Source organism: Erythranthe guttata, chromosome 1, assembly GCF_056151865.1.
Source record: "Erythranthe guttata isolate IM_541 chromosome 1, IM_541, whole genome shotgun sequence".
NCBI classification, from domain to species: Eukaryota; Viridiplantae; Streptophyta; class Magnoliopsida; order Lamiales; family Phrymaceae; genus Erythranthe; species Erythranthe guttata.
In genome coordinates, this window is record NC_142533.1 from 6,719,962 (window position 1) to 6,740,131 (window position 20,170).

General features: G+C 36.3%; 2 protein-coding genes across 3 annotated transcripts; both read left to right on the forward strand.

Annotated features, from left to right (window-relative positions):
- The first annotated feature begins 1,524 nt into the window (after nucleotides 1–1,524).
- Nucleotides 1,525–7,031, forward strand: LOC105962292 (lysine-specific demethylase JMJ25). 2 transcript variants are annotated; one of them, XM_012986594.2, is made up of 12 exons: nucleotides 1,525–1,967; nucleotides 2,489–2,601; nucleotides 2,715–2,814; nucleotides 2,901–3,054; nucleotides 3,792–3,855; nucleotides 3,947–4,646; nucleotides 4,768–5,097; nucleotides 5,231–5,539; nucleotides 5,643–5,715; nucleotides 5,807–5,892; nucleotides 6,210–6,329; nucleotides 6,541–7,031. In XM_012986594.2, the coding sequence occupies exons 1-12, from the start codon at nucleotides 1,638–1,640 to the stop codon at nucleotides 6,667–6,669; spliced, it is 2,508 nt and encodes an 835-aa protein (XP_012842048.2). In that variant the 5' UTR covers nucleotides 1,525–1,637; the 3' UTR covers nucleotides 6,670–7,031. The 2 variants fall into 2 exon arrangements, with proteins under 2 accessions (XP_012842048.2, XP_088675216.1); XM_088819090.1 differs by having other exon boundaries at nucleotides 2,922–3,054.
- Nucleotides 7,032–9,036: 2,005 nt separating this feature from the next.
- On the forward strand, nucleotides 9,037–16,303 carry LOC105962291 (lysine-specific demethylase JMJ26). Its single transcript, XM_088819079.1, has 14 exons — nucleotides 9,037–9,349; nucleotides 9,630–11,486; nucleotides 11,598–11,710; nucleotides 12,074–12,173; nucleotides 12,265–12,418; nucleotides 12,544–12,607; nucleotides 12,703–13,441; nucleotides 13,638–13,967; nucleotides 14,079–14,381; nucleotides 14,459–14,531; nucleotides 14,623–14,708; nucleotides 15,247–15,366; nucleotides 15,662–15,896; nucleotides 16,056–16,303. Exons 2-13 carry the CDS (start codon nucleotides 9,669–9,671, stop codon nucleotides 15,839–15,841), a joined length of 4,080 nt encoding a protein of 1,359 aa, XP_088675205.1. The 5' UTR covers nucleotides 9,037–9,349; nucleotides 9,630–9,668; the 3' UTR covers nucleotides 15,842–15,896; nucleotides 16,056–16,303.
- The last annotated feature ends 3,867 nt before the right edge of the window (nucleotides 16,304–20,170 follow it).

Below are 20,170 nucleotides of genomic sequence, written 5' to 3' on the forward strand. Positions count from 1 at the left end.
GAAGACAAAGGGAGATTAATTGATTCTTAAACTTCATAATCACGTAACATACTAATTGCCCTATTTATAATACTCATAAATCATAATTAAACTACCATCCTACTAACCCCTTAACTACACTACCCCACTAATATAATTCATGCTAACTAATAAAAAACTACCCACTGACATATAATTTGACTAATTCTAATTAACTTAAATAATAAAACATATCATTCCTGCCTGCTCAAAATATCCTTGTCCTCAAGGATATAGTCTTGATACGTGTATGGGATCATTTTGCGAATTCAGTTGGTCGGGTGATCCATCAATAATTTGAGAGAGTTGCTCGAACTTTTCATGATAAATGACATCAATGAGTGTTTGTTTCATGAAACGAGTGAGGGCTTCGGAATGATTGTCAAATTCGGTAGGGCTAAAACGGTAGAACAACACCTTAGTAAAATCTTCCCCTGCCGACGAGCCCTTGAAGCCATTTAACCAGCGATTCCGTTCCAAAGTGAGTCCTTCCAAACGAAATGAGGTGCACCTGCTGATCTTCGACAATACTTTGAAATTCAAAATATTGCTTGGCTTGGAAAATCCATTCCATTACGTTTTCCGCGACGACTTTTGAAATTTGTTGTTTGAGGTTTGTATTAGGGGCAGGGTTTGGAGTTGAGTGCGTTATAGGTATATTTATTTTTTGCTTGATCCCGGTAGTAATGTTTCTTCCACAACAAAGGGGTTGACATCATTTTCGGGTTCGGAAGAGGCTCTTAGAGCTCGAAGCTCGGTGAGGAAAACTTGGAGGGTGTTGTGTATTTTGTCGAAATTAGATTCGTGTCGAGCTAGGGTTTCAATAACCTCAGCACGAAATTCAGCATCTGACTGGTTACGTGCCTCCATGGAACGTAATGGCTCTGATACCATTGTTACGTGGTAATTTGAGTTCAATAATTAAGAAGAAATTGAGAAATATGAATTAGGAGGAGAATTAGAAGAAGGATTAGAGACGAGAATTAAGAGAAGACAAAGAGAGATTAATTGATTCTTAAACTTCATAATCACGTAACATCCTAATTGCCCTATTTATAATACTCATAAATAATAATTAAACTACCATCCCACTAACCCCTTAACTACACTATCCCACTAATTTAATTTATGCTAACTAATAAAAAAAACTACCCACTAACATATTGACTAATTCTAATTAACTTAAATAATAAAACATATCAGTAAATGAAGATTTATATCTTGTACTAAAATTGTTTAACAAAATCAAACCAACCTTTCTTATAAAAAGAAGGCTTTTCAAATTCCACAAGCAATTGAATTGCAATTCGACCCCTTTCAGTAAAATCAAACATCATTTCACAGTAAAATCAAACATCATTTGCGAAAACCGAGAAAGGCCAAAAAAAAAAAAAAAAAAAAAAAAAAAGGTATCAGCCGCGCAAACAGTTTCCCCGCTCTCCTCGAACCCTCAATCCAGCAAAAAAAAGGCGGGACTTTTTTCAAAATTTTTGGAGTATTATATTATTATTATTATGGTTGCCCACTTTCTGTCAGCATTCAGCAACCCCCATTAAAATTCAATATAAAAAGTGAGGAAGAGGGAGTTTAACGCCGAAATATCGGAAGATCAAGAAAACATGGCGAATCTTGGTAGTTCTGTTACTGAAAGAGCGAACCGCCGTTTGAAGAGGGATCGGCCAATAAAGAACTGTAATGAAGAAAGTGACGATCTTTGTACGGAAGAAAGTGAAAGAGACGGAAAAAAGAAATCTTTGGGCAAAAGGGCTCGGAAAAATGACGGATTTATAATCGAAGGGAGTGAAGTTGAAGAAAAAATAAGCCAAGAGGAGGAAGATAATACAAGTCGAAGAAAAAGGAGCGATGATCGAAGAAGAAGCAATCCGATTGGAGCAAAGAAGGTGAATTCGGAGAATGTGCCAAAGCGCGTAACGAGCAAGGATCCAGATGTAAGCGGCACTCTCTTAATTTGATTCAAATGTTTTTTTTAAGCAATTAGAATCAGTATTTGCAAAAGCTTATTAAAAGCAGAAGTTAGTGATTATGAGTTAAGTTGAAATTAAGTGCTTATTTTTGAAAGCTGTGGGTGTTTACAAACTAGCTGGAAAATCAACTAAAATTGAAAAAGCAGGTACAGTTAGACCTCTATAAATTAATAGAGTCGAGGCTAGCAAAATTCTATCAATTTAGCGAAATATTAAATTATCGAACTAATAATTTAGTAGGTTTTTACCGAGTCGGGATCAGAAGAAACTATTATTTAAGCGATGTTATCAATTTATCGAGGTTCTACTGTACATGGGTGCTTTTAAAATTATAGCTTAAATCAACTTATTTTAAGAGAAGCAAAAGCAAAAGTTTGTTCTGCAAACACCTAAAAACAGATTATGTGTGCTGAAAAAAGCTCGTAATCTATTTCTAAAAGCCTTTGCAAACACCATCTTAGTTGGAGTTGTCGTAATATTTGCAGGGATTTCTTGAATCTAATATGTGTCATCAATGTCAAAGAAACGATAAAGGAAAAGTCGTACGGTGCGTTAAATGCAAAACAAAGCGATATTGCGTTCCCTGCATGACCACCTGGTATGCTACCGTTACGAGAGCATTAGATCCGTTTTTCTTTTAACAGAGTTTTTAACATATTTGTCATTTGCGATTTTGCCACTCGGGGTGAAATTCTTGTTTTCTGATAATAGGTACCCGAAAATGTCGGAGGAAGATTTTGCAACACGATGTCCTGTTTGTCGAAATAATTGCAACTGCAAAGCATGTTTACGCATGGAACTTCCGATTAAGGTTTGTTTCTCTCACTTGCTACGAGATTTTTTGCTGCATTATATTATATGCTTTTTTTATGCATAAAATGAATACCTTGCTTGTAGGGTCTTCTTGAATTTCATGAGAAGTCGTACCCCGGAATCGACAAAGATAAAGAGGTTCCGTACTCTAAATACATTATCAAAGTGCTTCTGTCCTTTCTCGAACAGATTAACACAGAGCAGGTGACGGAGCTCGAACTCGAAGCTAAGATTAAAGGTATTCTTTACTTCCTTAATTATACGAAACTAAATGTGTTTGTCTTATAGGCATTACAGGCAACCTGTAATACAGGTTGCTGTAATATCATTAGTACTTTAAAGTTAGACATGACCACCGGTTCGGTTATAACCGGAACTGAACCGGGGTTAACGGTTTTTGAACCGAACGGAACCGGAACCAAGAAACCGGTTCGCCATTTTTGGAATCGAGAACCGGTGGTTACAACCGGGGGAAATGGTTTTTTTAAAAAAATAATATATATATATATTGAAGTATTTTCCAACGAAAAACATGATGAAGTATTAAGCAAAATATTTCCAACGGTCAAATTAAACAAAAATAACTTTTTGAAGTATTTTTAGAAAAACTTTAAATATGTTTTTAAAAAAATAAATAAGTGTTTTATGTATTCTTTCCACTGTTTTTTTGAAAACAAATTAACTATTTTTTGAAGTTTTTTTAAGCATTTTTTTAAAGTTAAATATTAAAAAAAAAATTAAATAAATAAATAAAAATATTACTAAGAACCTGCCCGGTTCTACCGGTTAGAACCGGGAACAGAACCGGAACAGGTTTGGAACCGAACCGTAAAGAACGAAAATATTCGGTTCGTTTCCGGTTCCTCCAAAATCGGAACCGGAACCGGCGGTTTGGAACCGGAACCGGAACCAAACCGAACCAAACCGTGGTCATGTCTACTTTAAAGTATGAATGATAAATTTGTGTATTGGCAGGATTATCGGTTTCAGACATTAAGATTGAGGATGCAGCATGCAATAAGTATGAGCGGATCTATTGGTACGTATTGTGATTTATGAAGGAAATTTTCTATTGCCGAACATCTATCGCCGATTACCAAATGATTAGATTTTTGTCCATATTGATGCAGTGATGAATGCCGAACATCTATTGCCGATTACCATAGAAGCTGTCCTCTGTGTTCCTATGACCTTTGCCTTAGTTGTTGTAGAGAACTTAGGGATGGCCACATTCGGGGAGGTGAAAACGGAAGACCTATTAAATTCATCGACTATGGCTTTGACTATCTGCACGGTGGGGAAAAAGTAGAGAGTGAAGATTTAAACAGTGTTGAAATCAGAGTGTCGGAGGAAAACGGCATTATCCCGTGTCCACCGGAAGATAAGGGAGGCTGCGGTGAAGGAGTTTTGGAACTCAAGTCCTTATTACAAGATGAACCAATCCAAGAATTGGTAATCGAAGCAAGACAAATACGCGATGAACTCAACGTTGAACGCGTGTCTGAAATTTCCGGGGGAAGCTGTACATGTTCCGAAATCGCCTCTCCAGATACAACGAGCTGTAACTCGTGTAAAGCGGCCTCTCGGGAAGATCCCTTCGACAACTCTTTGTACTGCCCGACGGCCGTAGACCTCACGCACGAGGATCATAAACATTTTCAGTGGCACTGGTCGAAGGGCGAACCCGTAATTGTTAGGGATGTTCTTGAAACGACACTCGGGCTGAGCTGGGAACCCATGGTTATGTATCGTGCCTTTCGTCAGATTAAAAACCTTCAACACGATCAACTTGTCGATGTCACCGCAATAAATTGCTTGAACTGGTGTGAGGTTGGTCGGTCAGCATATGTTATATTGATTTATTTATTTATTTTGCTTCTGTTTTGCGTATCTACCGTAAAGTATTCTTATCTCGTATGGGTAACTTTTCTTTGTGACGTAATATATACAGGTAGATATCAATGTACTCCAATTCTTTAAAGGGTATTCCGAAGGTCGGTTCGACAGTAAAGGGTGGCCGGAAATTCTGAAATTGAAAGACTGGCACCCTTCCACTTTATTCGAGAAGAAATTTCCTCGTCACAATGCCGAGTTTCTCAGCTGCTTACCGTTTAAGGAGTATTCGCATCCGCACAAGGGATATTTAAATCTTGCGGTTAAACTGTGTAAGAAATCTCTAAAGCCAGCTATGGGCCCGAAAACCTGTATTGGTTATGGATTTAATGAAGAGCTCGTCCGTGGAGATTCTGTAACAAAGCTTCACTGTGACGTGTCTGATGTGGTATATGGTCCCGTTTTTCTTTTTTTTTCCCCTTCCATTTTTGCTTGGTTGTCCAATATTATTTTCATTGGCATCTATCTAAGTGGAAGTGAAGTATCGAACATTCGCTTATTCGTAGTTTTGTGTTGATTAGGTGAATGTATTGACGCATGTGCAATCAGTTAGCGTAAGCCCCGTAAACCAAGACGCAATTCGAAAGTTGAAAGAGAAGCACGCCGAACAGGATAGAAGGGAGATTCCTGAAGTTGCGCGGATGGCAAATCGGGGAAAAGATGTCGTAAACGCCCCGGAAAGTGGTGTAACATGTCACGATGTGAATAATGATCCCAAGAGTGGAGCTCTTTGGGACATCTTTAGAAAGCAAGATGTCCCGAAGTTGGAGGAGTACATAAAACGGCACTTTAACGAGTTTAGGCATATTTACGGCAATCTTCTTCCCGAGGTAAATTTACGAGAAGATACGATATGAAATGATTAACTTTTGTTTATTAATATTCTATTTGTTTGTGAGCTCGTTCAATTCTTATGAACAATTGGTTTTGCAGGTCATTCATCCAATTCACGACCAAACCGTGTACTTGACCGCGGAGCACAAAAGGAGACTTAAGGAGGAATACGGTTGACTTTACTTTCTTTATTTCTTCTCTTTTATTACTAAAGTCACTTGTAGTACGGATTTTAATCGACTATTTTTTTTGTTTATGCTTAGGAATTGAGCCGTGGACGTTTATACAGAGATTAGGCGATGCGGTTTTTATACCAGCTGGTTGCCCTCATCAAGTTCGGAACTTGAAGGTATTTGTAGAGTTTGATTAAGTACTTCCTTTCGTCTTTTATTGCAGTTATATATATATATATATATATATATATATATATATATATATATATATATATATATATATATATATATATATATATATATATATATATATATATATGTGTGTGTGTGTGTGTGTGTGTGTATATATTCATTATTAGTCGCTTAGCGTAATCTCCAAGCAACATTTACTTTCGTGTGATGCATTCGTACGTAAAAATCTGAAGCCCGTAAAAAGGAAGCTTTCGTTGTTTCTTAATAATGATTTTTCTTTCGTGTTTTCTACTTCGCGCAGTCATGCATTAAGGTTGCAGTGGATTTTGTGTCACCTGAAAACGTCGATTCGTGCTTCAAACTGACCGAAGAATTTCGCATGCTTCCCCATAATCACAGGGCTAAAGAAGACAAGCTAGAGGTTTGACTCTCTTTGACTTTCACGAACCTTGAAAACTTCGTAAAACAATATCGTTGATGTTCTGTATAAGGCTGCGTTTGTTTCTTTAGGATATCGGTGCTCTTAAATTTGAAAGCTAGACGGAGATTCGTTTTCTTTTTTTCTTCTATATTCTTCAAAATTCAGCTAATGTTTTCGTTACGACTTTTGAAAATTTGATATTCTTTGTTAGGTGAAGAAAATGATCATTCATGCGTTGCGTGCTGCCGTGGATGATGTGAAGGTGTGTGTAAAGGACAATACGTTAAAAAAGGGGCCAGCAAAGCCGCCAAAAAGGGGGCCAAAAGGCGGAACTTGTTGAAAACGTAGAAATCTTTCTTTTACCGTGTTGCTGTTTCATCATTTTAGTTAAGGCCATTATCAATATTTTGGTTTTGGTTGTTTGCTTCGTTATCTGGTCAAATTTGTTTATCCGGTCCCAAAAGATCGATGGTTGTTATTCCGAACACGCTACAATGCTTATAGTGTAGCATCATGAGAAAGGCCTTTTCAATTTTAATCGAACTGAAAGAGAGTTGCGCATTTTTTTGATATCTCGTCCATCGCGCAGGGGTCAAATTACTAGTATCTTCTAATGTTTTGAAATTATATGTGCAACCACATTTGTTGAATCTTGTAGTTGTCCGATCAATTTATTTCTAATTATTTTTTTAAAGCTTTAAATTAGTTGCGGTTCAATTAAACATTGTTTCCAAATTCTGCATTTCACATAATAAATTGACAACTGAATCCGATTTTGACCATTATGTATCTTATTTTATATAATAGTGAATTCCAAATATCGTTTGTTAACAAATTAATCATAAATTTACCAAGTATTATAATTGTTATTTTCTAAGGAATTTTTAAGAAGATCAAAATATGATGATGATGATTGACTATCAGTTTTGAACATAAATAATCAAACAATTCTCGGAAGCAAAAACACACAAGTTTTTACTAAGTTATAAAAGATTCTAGAGTCGATTTACCTATGCATCCCCAATTGATTTATTACATTAATACCAATTATCAATTCTTAATTCATTAACACTTTTTTTTTTTTTTTGAGAGAGAGGAACTTGAAAATTATATTAGGCGAAACTCGCTCCGAAGGAAGATGAGCTCCTTCACAACATTGAAATAAACATTGACAAGCTAAATCATGAGCTGAAAAATTACAGTTTCGTTTGTCAAATTGAAACTCATAAAGAGAAAATGAACGGATAATATGTAGACTCTCTTCAAAAAATGCTCCATACGATGCAAGCGTCTGATTTCGATCATTGAATGTGTCGATAGCCTCTAGATAGTCACCTACGGATACTACCGAAGTCCATCTTTGGTTGTATCACAAAACGATTAGGGCCAATCGTGTCGGAACATCATTTCACTGGTTGAAGGAGACAAAGGAGGTTCCATTTAATAGTTTGACTTGCAATCTCTTTTTGTGTAACATCCCTACCTACCGCCATGTATTGAGTCGTCACTGCAATGTTTCCCATCTACGACTACGTCAGTACCAATCCTTCATCCTCCGAAGTTCATTGGAGAGTATGCGAAATCATGTTACGATATTTTCCATTCGAGTAAGATAGACAAGAATGCAACGCCACCCTAAGAGTGATAGCGAAGTCAAATCATCGTAGATTTGAAAACACAGCAAAGGTGAGAGAAAAAGGAGGCGAAAAAAAATACCCTACTTAAAACTTAGCCGCCGTAACAAAACCCTAGAAAAAACCTAATAATTAACCGAGACTACAGAAAGCATACGTACAATCAAATCTTCAGCACGTAATATTTAGAAAATAGAAGCAGAACAATGAAATTTATGGACAAGAAAAAAAAGATAGATTGAAGAAAAAGACAACCACTCTCAATCAAAGAGAGAAATGATAATTAAGAATGCATTAAAAACGAGTTCTTAAATAAGCGAGCTGAGGTTAGATATTTCTCTTGGAAATAAGTTATAATTTCCCGGGATGTTAACAAGGAATTCTACTCCTACTCATTCTTGGCGCAATTAATCTATTCAATTGTTGGTCAGATAATCAAACGCATTAAAAATAAGGAAACATAAATAAATGCAAGCAAAAAAAGATTTGATATTAAACGTAAAAGTTTATCAAAGTTAAACATGGATCCATCTCTTCTTATAGGAATTAAAAAAACAAGAATTCATCTAATGAAAGTGTTGACCATGAAGAAACAATAACGAAACCCCGAACTTCTTCGGAATCATCGGCTTCATATCTTATGCGTTCCTTCTTCTCTCACTCCAAAACACAAAACCTCTTTTATTACATTGAAAAAGTTGATTGTTGAACTTTATGGATGTAAAAGAACTAGATCAAAGCACATTTTGTCTTTTTATTCAATATATAATGTTGTTGTTACATAAAAATCAGAAATTCATTGTAGCCCAGCAGTTAAGTCCTCTGGATTTCAACCCAGAAGACTCGAGTTTTGTTCTTGCATCAACAGGTCAACGGGTCGGTTTCGGGTCCAACTTGCCCCGTGGTCATGTCTACTTGGAAGCACAAACTTCCCCCCGATTTGTCAGTTAGCAACATACAAACTGCAACAACTTAAACTTCAAAATTTCTGTGTTTTTTTTTTTTCAAAAAAAAAAAAAGAAACAGAATAAACCAAGATAAGAACTCATTTTTCCTGAAATAAAAACAGTTGAATCAAGATGCAGCTGTTACTTTAATTCGAATTGCTATACACCTTATCAATTCCACAAGCAAAATTGAATTTCAAATCCGACACCGTTTCGTAAATCATCACATCTCAAACATCTCTCTTCGAACAAACGGTTGAGTGTAAAATTTGCCAAAACAGAAAAAAAAAAAAAACGATTAAAATTGAAATTCTGAAACATTGTGAGGATTTGATAGGTGGCAGAGCGATTCAGTTTTCCCTTTTTTTTTTTTTTGACATAAAGAGAACAGAAGAGGTGACGCTTGGGCTCCCATCCCATCAAATTACCATCCAAAAAGGTGCCCTAATTTCCTTTAATTAATTGCTTTTCCCCAAATCAATTAAACCACGGCGCACATAGAAAATCGACCGCGCAAACGTCAATTCGCAGAAAAAAGGCGGGATTTTTCAAGATTTTTGGAGTATTATATTATTATTGTTTGTCTAATTTCTGTCCTTCTGCCCTAGTACCTGTTCAAATACTTATTTTAGAACTCTTTTTCTTGTTCCGATTTTGAGAGGGAAAAAAACACTAATTTGTTTGCCCTAGTTTAATCTTTTGTCTGTTGTCTGTTGTAGTGTATTAATAATATTCAATAGAGATCTAACATTGGTAGTATGGAGAGTGGGGAAGAGAGGGTTTCGGAAGATCATATGGAGAGTGGGGTCGAAAGGGTTGAAGCTGAAATATTAAAAGCTAGAGAAACTATGGTGGATATTCTCGAAGGAAGTAGTTTCAAACAAGAGGAAGAAATTATGGTGAATGATCTTGCTATCGAGAGTGGTGAAGAGAGGGTTGATGCCGAGATATTGAAAGATGGAGTAAATATGGTGGATAATCTTTCTATGGAGTGTGGTGTGGAGAGGGTTGATGCTGAAATATCAAAAGATGAAGAAACTATGGTGGATAATCTTGCTATGGAGAGGATTGATGCTGAAATATCGAAAGATGGAGTAAATATGGTGGATAATATCGAAGGAGGAAGTAATTTCAAAAAAGAGGAAGAAAATATGGTGGATACTTTTGCTATGGAGAGTGGTGAAGAGAGGGTTGATGCTGAAACATCGAAAGATGGAGTAAATATGGTGGATAATCTCGAAGAAAGTAGTTTCAAACAAGAGGAAGAAAATATGGTGGATAATCTTGCCGTGGAGGATGGGGAAGAGAGGGTTGATGCTGAAGTATCGAAAGATGGAGAAGATATGTCGGATAATCTCGAAGGAAGAAGTTTCAAACAAGTCGAAGAAAATATGGTGGATAATCTTGCTATGGAGAGTGGAGAAGAGAGGGTCAATGCTGAAGTATCGATAGATGGAGAAAATATGGTGGATAATCTCGAAGGAAGTAATTTGAAACAAGAGGAAGAAAATATGGTGGATAATCTTGCTGTGGAGAGTGGGGAAGAGAGGGTTGATGCTGAAATATCGAAAGATGGAGAAAATATTTCGGATAATCTCGAAGGAAGCAGTTTCAAACAAGTCGAAGAAAATATGGTGGATAATCTTGCTATGGATAATGGGGTGGAGAGGGTTGATGCTAAAATATTGAAAGATGGAGAAAATGTGGTGGATAATCTTAGTGGTGGTGGTTCAATTACTGAAAAGGTTGAGCCCTCGAAAAGGCGGGGTCGGCCTAAGAAGATGAATAATAATACAGAAGATGAAGGGAAGAATCTTGGTAGCTCTGTTACTGAGAGTGCGACCCGGCGTTCGAAGAGGGATCGCCCTATGAAGAACTATAACGAAAGCATCTATGAAGAAAGTGACGATCTTTCTATGGAAAACGGTGAAAGAGACGGAAAAAGGAGATCTTTGGGTAAAAGGGGTAGGAGAAAGAGAGATGTGAAGGAAGAAGAAAAGGGTTCAGAGATGGGAATAAATGGGGGTAATGTTGGAGAGGGGAAAGAGATAATTAATTTGGTGGCAGAAAAGGAAAATGTGAGTTGTAAAACGGAGAATAATAATATTAGTTTGGGGAACGAATCAGAAGAAAACGGTGTTGTTTCGTCTTCTGCTGAGACAAAAAAGGGAGAACATGTACAGAATGGAGGTGATAAAAAAGAAGACGGAAATAAGGTAGAGTGTGAAGGACGTGGCTCGAGGACTAGGGAATCGAGTATAAAGGCAAAGGAGAAATTGAAGGAGCAGATGGAGATTGATGAATCGGAAGACGAGGATAGTTCAAGGAAGGGGAAGAGGAGAAGGGGTCAGAAAAAGAAGAGTGACGAACTTATAACCGGAGGCGGTGAAGTTAAAGAAAAAATAAACCAAAAGGAGGAAGAGAAGACCAATCGAAGAAAACGGAGCGGTAGTGAATCCAGGGAGGATGGTGAAGGAGTCGGGAAGAGGGAGAATAAAAGGAGAAGCAATCCAATTGGAGCAAAGACGGTGAATTCAGAGAATGTACCAAAGCGTGTAATGAGCAAGGATACCGAGGTAAGCGGAACTTTCGTAATCTAATTCGTTTTAGTTTTAATTGTGTACACGTGTCAACGTTCTTTAAGCAATTAGATCGGTATTTACTTCGACCTGTCGTGATATTTGCAGGGATTTCTTGAGTCTAACATGTGTCATCAATGCCAAAGAAACGACAAAGGAAAGGTCGTACGGTGCATTGAATGCAAAACAAAGAGATACTGTGTTCCCTGCATGACCACCTGGTAGGCTCTTTTTATCTAGTTTTTAAACAGTAATGCTTTAATTTGATTAATGTTAATTTGAGTTTCGCGGATTGTTATTTTTCGCGGATTGTTATTTTTCGCGCAGCATGGAAATGTCACACACTGGCAATTTATTTGTTGAACTTTACCGTTGGAAATATTTAACTTCCATATTTTTCTATTTATGAAATATTTGTTGATAAGCTGATTGAATTACAAATATAAAGTAATACTCATTTTATCTTTTATTTTCGACACATTTATATTTCTTTCCGATTTTGCTGATTCTTATATTTCTTTCTGATTTTGCCGATTCTTGTTTTTCAAAATTTAACACTCGCAACTCCCTGTTTTCTGACATAGGTACCCGAAAATGTTGGAGGAAGATTTTGCAACACGTTGTCCGGTTTGTCGAAATAATTGCAACTGCAAAGCATGTTTACGCATGGAACTTCCAATTAAGGTTTGTTTCTCTCACTCGCTATTTGATATTGCTGCATTCTATTATATGTTTTTTTATATTTTAATTTATCAAATGAATACCATGATTGTAGGGTCTTTCTGAAATTACGGAGAAGTCAGATCCCGTAATTCACAAAGATAAAGAGGTTCCGTACTCTAAATACATTATCAAAGTGCTTCTGTCCTTTGTCGAACAGATCAACACAGAACAAGTGACGGAGCTCGAACTCGAAGCTAAGATTAAAGGTGTTTCTTTACTTACTTATAAGAACTTAACTAAAGGTGTTTGTATTATAGGCATTACATGCAACCCGTAACATAGGTATCGTTATAACTTTAAAGTATGAATGATAAATTTTGTATTTTGGCAGGATTATCAGTTTCAGACATCAAGATTAAGAATGCAGCATGCGATAAGAATGAGCGTATCTATTGGTATGTATTGTGATTTGTGAAGGAATTTTCTGATGCACGTATTTTATCATTTTCTCTGGTTTCAAATGATTCGATTTTTGTCCATATTCATGCAGTGATAATTGCCGAACTTCTATTGCTGATTATCACAGAAGCTGTTCTCTGTGTTCCTATGACTTTTGCATTAGTTGTTGTCGAGAACTTAGAGATGGCCATCTTCAGGGAAGTGAAAAAGGAAGACCAATTAAATTTATGGATTACGGGTTTGACTATTTGCATGGTGGTGGAAAAGTCGAGAGTAAAGATTTAAAGAGTGGCAAAATGAAATCAGAGGATAATGGTGTGGAGTTTTCTCTATCTGATTGGAAGTTGCAGGAAAATGGCGTTATCCCGTGTCCACCGAAAGGTATGGGAGGTTGTGGTAAAGGAATTTTAGAACTAAAGTCCTTATTACAAGATAAACCACTCCAAGAATTGCTTATGGAAGCGAGACAAATATGCAATGAAGATAACGCTGAATGTGTGTCTGAAATTTCTGGTGGGAGATGTACATGTTCCAAGATCTCGTTTCAAGATATATCGAGCCGTAACTCGTGTAAAGCAGCGTCTCGTGAAGATCCCTTCGACAACTCGTTGTACTGCCCGACGGCCGTCGACCTTACGCATGAGGATCAGAAACATTTTCAGTGGCACTGGTCGAAGGGCGAACCCGTAATTGTTAGGGATGTTCTTGAAATGACACTTGGGCTGAGCTGGGAACCCATGGTTATGTATCGTGCCTTTCGTCAGATTAAAAACCTTAAACACGATCAACTTCTTGACGTGACTGCAATAAATTGCCTAGACTGGTGTGAGGTCAGTTTTTTTTCTTTCTTTTTTTCTTTTTTTTGTGCTAATTCTATGAATATCGATTCGTTTTGGTGTATTACTAGTCTAGATTTGCACATGTGTATAGAATTTTATTTTCTTCCGTTTTTGCATATCTATGGAAGTATTCTTAATCTCAAATGGTAAGTTTTTCTTGTTTATTAATTCCTTTTAACTTACACAGGTAGATATCAATATCCACCATTTCTTTAAAGGGTATTCCAAAGGTCGACTTGACAGTAAAGGGTGGCCCGAAATTCTGAAATTGAAAGACTGGCCCCCTTCCACTTTATTCGGGCAGAAATTTCCTCGACATAATGCTGAGTTTCTCAGTTGCTTACCTTTTAAGGAGTACTCGCATCCCGACAACGGATACTTAAATCTTGCGGTTAAATTGCCCAAAGGGTCTTTAAAGCCTGATATGGGCCCGAAAACGTATATAGCATATGGATTTAATGAAGAGCTAGTGCGTGGAGATTCCGTTACAAAGCTTCATTGTGACATGTCTGATGCGGTATATAAGCTCTTTTTTTCATTTTCGCTTACTTGTTTGTTTTTGTTGGTTATAACTTATACAATGAATAGAAGCGAGATTCGCTTACTCTCGTAGTTTCTTTTTCTTTAGGTGAATGTATTGACGCATGTGCAAGCAGTTGGCGTAGAACCTGACAAACAGGGCGCAATTCGAAAGTTGAAAGAGAAACATGCTGAACAGGACAAAAAGGAGATTTCTAAAGTTGTGCAGATGGCAGATTGTGAAAAAAAAGTCATAGATACCCCTCAAAATGGTTTAGAATTTCACGATGGTGATGCTGAGAGTGGAGCTCTTTGGGACATTTTTAGGAAGCAAGATGTTCCTAAGTTGGAAGAGTACATAAAACGGCACTTTAACGAGTTTAGGCATATTTACGGCAATCTTCTTCCGGAGGTAATTTCAAATATGATATGAAATAATTAATTTTTGTTTATTATATACTATTTGTGAGTGAGCTTGTGGTTTTGCAGGTCATTCATCCAATTCATGACCAAACCATTTACTTGACCGTGGAGCACAAAAGGAGACTTAAGGAAGAATACGGTTGACTTTACTTTCTTTCGTTCTTCTCGTTTAATACTAAAAGTCACTTGAAGTAACGATTTTCATTGACTATTTATTTGCGTATGCTTAGGAATTGAGCCGTGGACATTTGTACAGAGATTAGGTGATGCGGTTTTTATACCAGCAGGTTGCCCTCATCAAGTTCGGAACTTGAAGGTATTTGTAGAGTTTGATTAAGTACTTCCTTTCGTCTTTTATTGCAGTTTGTTATAGTAGTTAAGAAGGCCGCAAATTTAAATAGATTTGAGCTCTATTTTTTTTTTCTTCGTATTTTCTGATGATATAACCTCTAAGAGATGCAAATTAAATAGATTATATTAGAACTTTTCCACCAATTTTTTGTCGAAAAGCTAAACGGCTATATTGATGGGAGAAAATTTTAGTTGTGTTAATTTGCAATGGTGTAAATTTACCAATTTTTTCTTTTATTTTTATTTTTATTTTTTAATGTATTTCAGCACTTTTAAGTTTCGTAAATGCTCATGACTTCTGCTTTTATTAGTTATAGTATAAGGTCAGATATTATTTTTTTGTATATTAATTATTACTTTCATGTGATGCATTCTAATGTAAAAATTGAATCTTTTGAGTTTATTATAAACTGCACCTACGCAAAAGTTGTCGTTTTTGTACTTGTTCTCAAATGTCATAATTTCCTAATACTGATTTTCTTTCATTTTTTTGTATTGTGCAGTCATGCATTAAGGTTGCAGTTGATTTTGTGTCACCTGAAAATGTCGATTCGTGCTTCAAACTGACCGAAGAATTCCGCGTGCTTCCCCATAATCACAGGGCTAAAGAAGACAAGCTAGAGGTTTGACTCTCTTTGACCTTCATGAACCTTGAGCTCTGGTATCTGTTATTTGTTACGTCTATTTTAGTTTTGTTATCAAAGTTTTAGGCATGTCATTAGACGCCTGATATTTTTTCGTGCAATATATTTGATTGTACAATGGGAGAAGAAAAAATGTAAAAGAATATCGTTGGTTATCGGTGTTCTGGATATTGGTGTTCATAAAATTGAAAGCTCGATTGAGATTTTCCTCTACTCTTCAAATTTGTGTTCAGATTTTCATCATGACCTTTGAATTTTTGATATTCTTTATTAGGTGAAGAAAATGATAATTCATGCATTGCGTAATGCCGTGAATAAGGTGAAGCGTGGGAAGGATGCTCAGAATGATGTACAGATCGTGAATAAAACTCTGCTGACAAACGGGGCTAAAGAAAGGGGGCCAAAAAAGAGGTCAAAAAGGGGGCTAAAACAAGGGCCAAAAAAGGGGGCCTAAATACCGCTGAAACTTGTTAGAAATCTTTCTTTACCATATTACTGATATCCTTAAGGTTATCTTTTTTCTTACTTTTATTTTTATTTGGTAATTCTATTCAGATTAATCAGAGAACAGAGTGATCGTAATAAAAAACAAATATATTATGCAGAATTTTATCTTAAAAATCCCGTCTTGATTCATGTGATGTTGATTTTATGTTGGTGAATTGCAGGCACTCTTAGTTCGACGGAGGACATTTTCGTCATTCTTGCTGAAGCTTTTGTCTTGTGGAGCAAGTCCCTTTTCGGAATAAGTGGTTTTCTAATATGAATGTGGATCACTGTTTCCGTTCGGTACATAAATTATGTTAGACTTGATTGATATTTTGTGTTTCTGATGGAGTATTTGTACTTTGATGATAAATATTGGCTCTATTTCTCGTATATGAAATCTATTTAGTGGTTTTTTTTGCAGTGATAATCATATATTTGTCAAACGTGTTCCAAATTAGTTTTATCGGTGCCAATATGCACATATGCATGTGTGTGTGTAGATTGACAAGAGTTAGATATGTTGTACGTCGAAATACAATCACATTTACCTTGGCTAAACCCCGCCCAGTTAATCTTTTAGTTGTGTTTATTGGATTTCTTTTAGTAGTTTGAAGTTCCCTGGGAAGCGGTGTTCATTGTCATTCCATTTTCTCTAGTGTTCTCAAGTCATTTTTCTCCGTTTCTCTATCTTTGTACGATTGTAGATTCTCTAGTATAAATTCATTTTTCTACTAGTGCACCTTAATACCACTCAGACAATACCCCTGTTGTGTAAGAGACATCACAATCATAGCCCCGCCCCAATCTCTTAGATATCACCCTGGGCGTCTTCGTTGCTTTCGAAACCGGTGGTATGGGGGCAACGACTAAGGCGTAGAGATGGATTCATTAGTCTGGTAGTGAGTTCCATATGAAGAGAGTGGTCGAAGGAATTTTGAGTGGAGTGACCAACAAAAGTTTGGACTTAGTCCTCATTTTGCTAACTTACTCAATTTAGTACATTTCAATAGGTGCAAGAATTATATGATAAACATAGTTTAGAGAACCAAAGGATGGTTCTGAGAAATTAGGGGAAGACATGGAAGTTAAATATTTATACTAGGCGACAAAATGACATCGTTTTCTACTCTAATCGGTTGGGTTCGGTAATCGATTCGGTGTATTTTGTGTTCTCCATACACAAACCAATGTTTTTTCCAGTTTTTCTGAAAATTTTGCTGTACATGCGGTTTTTAAGTCAGGATGGTGCATATCGGGTTTTTTGGGTTTTTGGTTCGGGTTTTCGGTATTTTTGCTTACCTTTGAGAAGAGGAATGAAATGGATGTGGCGATGAGTATGAAGCTTGAAAATGCTACCTTGAAGAATATGCGACTCTTTATTGGGGTAGGTCTTTTATTTTGCTGTTGCAGTTTGTAAATTTATTCTGCATATTCCATTTCTTTTGTATCTATTTGCATTGAGGGACCAATTGTTTTTCATTTCACTGTTGTATTTTGCACTATTCTTGTTTTCATTTTGCTGTTGTATTTTGAATTTGGCTAATGCATATTCTATTTCATTTTGTTTTACTTTCACGGGAGGTGCATTGCAACATCCACGGATGGTGAAAGGTCTTTGTTTTCGATGCAAGCTAAGTGGGACGAGATGTTCCTGATTTTCAGTTGAATTCAATGACATGGTGAGAAGCACCTTGCACCTATGACTTATTTGGTCATGGGTTTGACACCATGAGGAGAATTGATGAACCAGTAACTATCCTTGTTTAAAAAAAAGGGGCTCTTTGACATAACCCCTCAATACTTCTTTTAATAGAGGGAGGCCTAAAATATTTTAGTCCATTTGAGAAAAGCCCACACCCATTTTAAGCCATTATGTTTTCCAGCTTTGCCCCCGCCCGCCACATCATCACTAGGTCACGCGCTCAGCAATTTTTTTTTTCCGTTTTTTTTTCTCCGTCTTTTATGTATCAGTATCCTTAATCTACTATGAAGCATAGTCGATTAATCTTAATCGACTATGCTTCATAGTCGATTAAGGAAATTAATTTTTTTTTTGTTTTTTTTTTTTTTTAATATTAGGTATATTAATGACTATCATGGGAAGCATAGTCGATTAAGAATCTGCTACTAAAAATAACAAATCACAACTGCGAAAGAAATACAAAATCAACTATATATTACAAAAACAAAAAATATACAAATATTATAAATAATTTATACAATTGGAATCAATAAACAAAAAGTTCAAAAAAAATAAAATAAAAATTGGAGTCGATCAATATTAATCGACTGCCAGAGCTAATCGACTATGAACATATACATAGTCGATTAAGGATTAACATGCGCGGACTTCCTCTACAGCCGTCCTTGGCCCAATCTTCCCAGAAAATCCTAGTTCTGCTCCCCTCGTCATCACACCATCACCATCCTCACATCCGCACGCGAGCATTCTTTCTGTAGAATCAATTTACAAACATGTATTTCTTGAAACACGCAGTACATATAAGATAATTGGAGCCCTAGTGGAGTTTATAATACATGAGAGTAAAAGATTAAATTCCATACATTATATGTTTCCTTCGCCCAACCAAACAAATTGTTAATTTCAGATTAAAACATCAACATCAAGACAAGAGTTGGAAGCACAGTGGGTAGAGTTTTCAACTTACTTTTTCATCAACTAAAATTTTGAATCTGAAACAATTAATTACCTAGAATTTGGTTTTGATATGTTCAAGATTATGAAAAAATTACAATAAAAAATGAATCGACATACATGGTGGGTAAGGGTTTCAAGTTTCAACTTACTTCCCTTAATGGACCACACATCAGCCCCCGTTCCGAAATCACCACCACAATTGACAGCGAAAAGAGGAATTCTCATCATGGATCTACGATGGTGAATAGGTTTTTGGACGCGAATTAATACGATGAAGAGTCGAATTTCCTTCTCCGACGACAATCAGAGCTGGACCTTGGAGAAAAGCTTACTGTTGGGTGCTAAATACCTAACACGCAAGTGCACGTATCGCAAACAAGTAGTAAAAGTGGACTCGTGAGAGTCGGATGTCGATCCCACAGGGAATACTCAAATTATTTAATCCTAAGTACCAAACTCTAACAATTACGATTTTTATCCAACCTACGCAAAGTTGTCAAATCTAATTAACTAAATAATTAAACTAATTATGAAAGCAAATAAACACGAGAAAATATCAATAAAAACGGACCTAGGATTTTGTCTTCCCCTATACAAGAATTGCTCACCCAAAACCCCTCAATTATGAAATATATGATTCATGATTATTAACCCGAGACACTAATTTACTCATAACCCGTTGTCGCGTGTATTATGAGTCTATTATTCATAAACGATTCACTATATGTCTATGCAAACCAATTATAAATAAAGCATTAACTAACAAGTCTCGTAAATGGCTACCTAAGGTGATATCTATATGTCTACGACACCACATGCAATTGACACACTCATTCGGTGAAAACTACTCGAAGGCTCTTCTACTTACCGTCTAATTATCAAAATAGCTCTGTCGAGTTAATCCTAATAATCACAGATAAAGCACATAAATTGATCAAGTTCATGCACTAACAATCATAACAAGTAGAAGAAATAATCATAAAATCACAATTGCATAATCTCAAGAAAAAGGGTTCACCATCCCCACATAGGGTTCCAACAAAATCATAGATTAAAAACTTAGCTACTCATAATGAAAAACATAATAAAAGTAATAAAAATCATAGATTAAGAAAAAATAAGTGGAAGAAGAATTGTGATGAAGATTTGTCAATTCTCCGTCTTCGTTTCTTCGTTCACTTGCTCCTCTCGCTCCAAAGTTGTGTCCAAAAGTCCTTGTTTCGTGCTTGGTTTGGGCTTAAATAGATGTCCCAACTTGGTAGATGATTCTAGGTTTCCTTGTGTGATTAAAAGTCCAAAATTGTCTCCAGCGTGTTTTGGCACGGCCGCGCGAAAATCAGTGCAATTCTCGCACGGCCGCGCGAGAATCGCCGAAACCTTCTGCCCAATTTCTGCATTTGGCACGGCCGTCCCATTTTTAGGTGTAAATCTGGGACGGCCGTCCCGTGCCAATTTCTTCATATTTTTGATTATTTCACTTTTGGCCCATATTTTCTTCAAAATTGCAGTTTTGACCCCAAACTTTTCCAATTCTTCAATTTGTACCTAGAATACAATAGATCAACTTTTTAAGCACCAATTATCGTTAATTCACACAAAAAGCTCAAATAAAAAGATACGATAAAATGTAAAAAT

Excerpts from the sequence above, each read along its gene's own strand:
- LOC105962292 (XM_012986594.2), top strand. The coding sequence starts at position 1,638 with ATGGCGAATCTTGGTAGTTCTGTTACTGAAAGAGCGAACCGCCGTTTG. Across the intron at positions 3,856-3,946 it reads AAGTATGAGCGGATCTATTG|TGATGAATGCCGAACATCTA; the intron begins GTACGTATTGTG and ends ATATTGATGCAG. Across the intron at positions 5,540-5,642 it reads ACGGCAATCTTCTTCCCGAG|GTCATTCATCCAATTCACGA; the intron begins GTAAATTTACGA and ends TTGGTTTTGCAG.
- LOC105962291 (XM_088819079.1), top strand. The coding sequence starts at position 9,669 with ATGGAGAGTGGGGAAGAGAGGGTTTCGGAAGATCATATGGAGAGTGGG. Across the intron at positions 11,711-12,073 it reads GTTCCCTGCATGACCACCTG|GTACCCGAAAATGTTGGAGG; the intron begins GTAGGCTCTTTT and ends TTTCTGACATAG. Across the intron at positions 15,367-15,661 it reads CTAAAGAAGACAAGCTAGAG|GTGAAGAAAATGATAATTCA; the intron begins GTTTGACTCTCT and ends ATTCTTTATTAG.